Source organism: Nicotiana sylvestris, chromosome 6 (assembly GCF_000393655.2).
Source record: "Nicotiana sylvestris chromosome 6, ASM39365v2, whole genome shotgun sequence".
In the NCBI taxonomy this organism is placed as follows: domain Eukaryota; kingdom Viridiplantae; phylum Streptophyta; class Magnoliopsida; order Solanales; family Solanaceae; genus Nicotiana; species Nicotiana sylvestris.
In genome coordinates this window covers 151,391,946-151,393,697 of record NC_091062.1, presented here as the reverse complement: position 1 = coordinate 151,393,697, position 1,752 = coordinate 151,391,946, and the positions used below count along the sequence as shown (strand labels likewise).

At 44.1% G+C, this 1,752-nt stretch overlaps 1 protein-coding gene across 1 annotated transcript; it reads right to left on the bottom strand.

Moving 5' to 3' along the window:
- Nucleotides 1-272: 272 nt before the first annotated feature.
- Nucleotides 273-665, bottom strand: LOC138871486 (uncharacterized). The gene has a single exon (XM_070149367.1). The coding sequence runs from the start codon at nucleotides 663-665 to the stop codon at nucleotides 273-275; it is 393 nt and encodes a 130-aa protein (XP_070005468.1).
- Nucleotides 666-1,752: the final 1,087 nt, after the last annotated feature.

Below are 1,752 nucleotides of genomic sequence, written 5' to 3'. Positions count from 1 at the left end.
TCCTCAAAATTCTGCCCCAATTTCCAATTGCGGGGGGAAATGAAAATTTTATTGAATTGTGACATAACACATGGGGCTGCCTACGTATCACCACTTAAACGAGAATCTGTTCAGGTGTAGTTCAGAATACATCATGAAAGAAAGCATAAAGGTTTCATATAGTATTGCTTGACTGCGTCTTAATTGATCGGCTTTGGCCAAACTTCCCCGTCCATTTCTGCAAGTATGATGGCTCCTCTTGTTAGAACCCGATGAGCCATGTACGGACCCTGCTAGTTGGGAGATAATTTCCCTTTGGCTTCATGTTGATGCGGGAAAAATTTCTTTAATACCAGCTGCCCTGGTGGGAATTGTCTTGGCTTCACTCTTTTGTTGAAGGCTCTAGATATTTTGTTCTGATAAAGCTGACCATGGCAAACTACATTCATTCTCTTGCCATCTATAAGAGCCAGCTTCTTGTAACGACTCCTCACCCACTCTGCATCGTCGAGTTCTGCTTCTTGTATGTACCTCAAGGAAGGGATTTCTACTTCGGCAGGAATGACTGCTTCTGTACCATAAACCAACATGTAGGGGGTTGCCCCAGTTGATGTGCGGACTATGGTGTGGTACCCAAATAAATCAAATGATAGCTTCTCATGCCACTGCTTATGCTTCTCTATCATTTTCCTTAGTATCTTCTTGATATTTCTGTTGGCGGCCTCTACGACTCCGTTCATTTGAGGCCTGTAGGCTGTGGTCGCAGACAAAAGTCTGTCATGGATTTCTTAGTCACTGCTCGGTAAGATGATGCTTCAACCTATTTGGTGAAATAATCAATTTCTACAAGGATGAACCTGTGCCCGTTTGATGCGGCGGGTTCGATTGGTCCAATAACATCCATTTCCTATGCGGCGAATGGTCATGGCGAGCTTGTCGCATTAAGCTCGTTTGAAGGCACCTTTATCATGGCTGCATGTATTTGGCAGCGGTGACACTTTCAGACATACTGGATGCAGTTTGTTTCCATAGTCATCCAAAAGTAACCAGCTCGGAGTATTTTCTTTGCTAAGACAAAAACATTCATATGTGGACCGCATGTAAGTCCCCGTGAATTTCCTACTCAGAACCCGGAATCCCGTGGTGCCATGTTTGGAGCCTGTGTTAGGATTCATTAAAATTCTTCGCGACGAGCTTGCTCACCGTGTTTCGGACCCCTTTGGATTGAACAGTGCATTAAAAAGTCAAGAAATAATGTTTTCGAGAGAAGTGCAATTTTGCGGTCGAGAATGCGGTCGCATATCAGGTATGCAGACCGCATAGGGGGCATAGTCACCGCAAAGTGAGTCAGTGTGTTAGTTAAATTTGAGGTTAAATATGCGGTCCATTATGCGATCGCATAACCGATATGCGGACTGCATAGTCGTCGTATAATTTCCATGGGATTTTGTAAGGAGAAGTTCTGCGGTGCATTATGCGACCATAGAACGGGTATACGGACCGCATTTCTGTCGCATACCCAAACAAAATGTTCAGATTTTGGGAGCACTTTTGTGGTTCATTCTGCGGTCCACATTTCCACTTTTCGATTGCAAATGCAATCGCAGACCTGACTCGGGGCTCCAATTTTCTAAATTTTAAACCCGACCCCTTATCGATATATTCGGTGTTATAGCTCATTTTGAGCATATTTCCTTATGCTTTTAGAGAGAGAGAGAGAGAGAGAGAGAGAGAGAGAGAGAGAGAGAGAGAGAGAGAGAGAGAGAGAGAGAG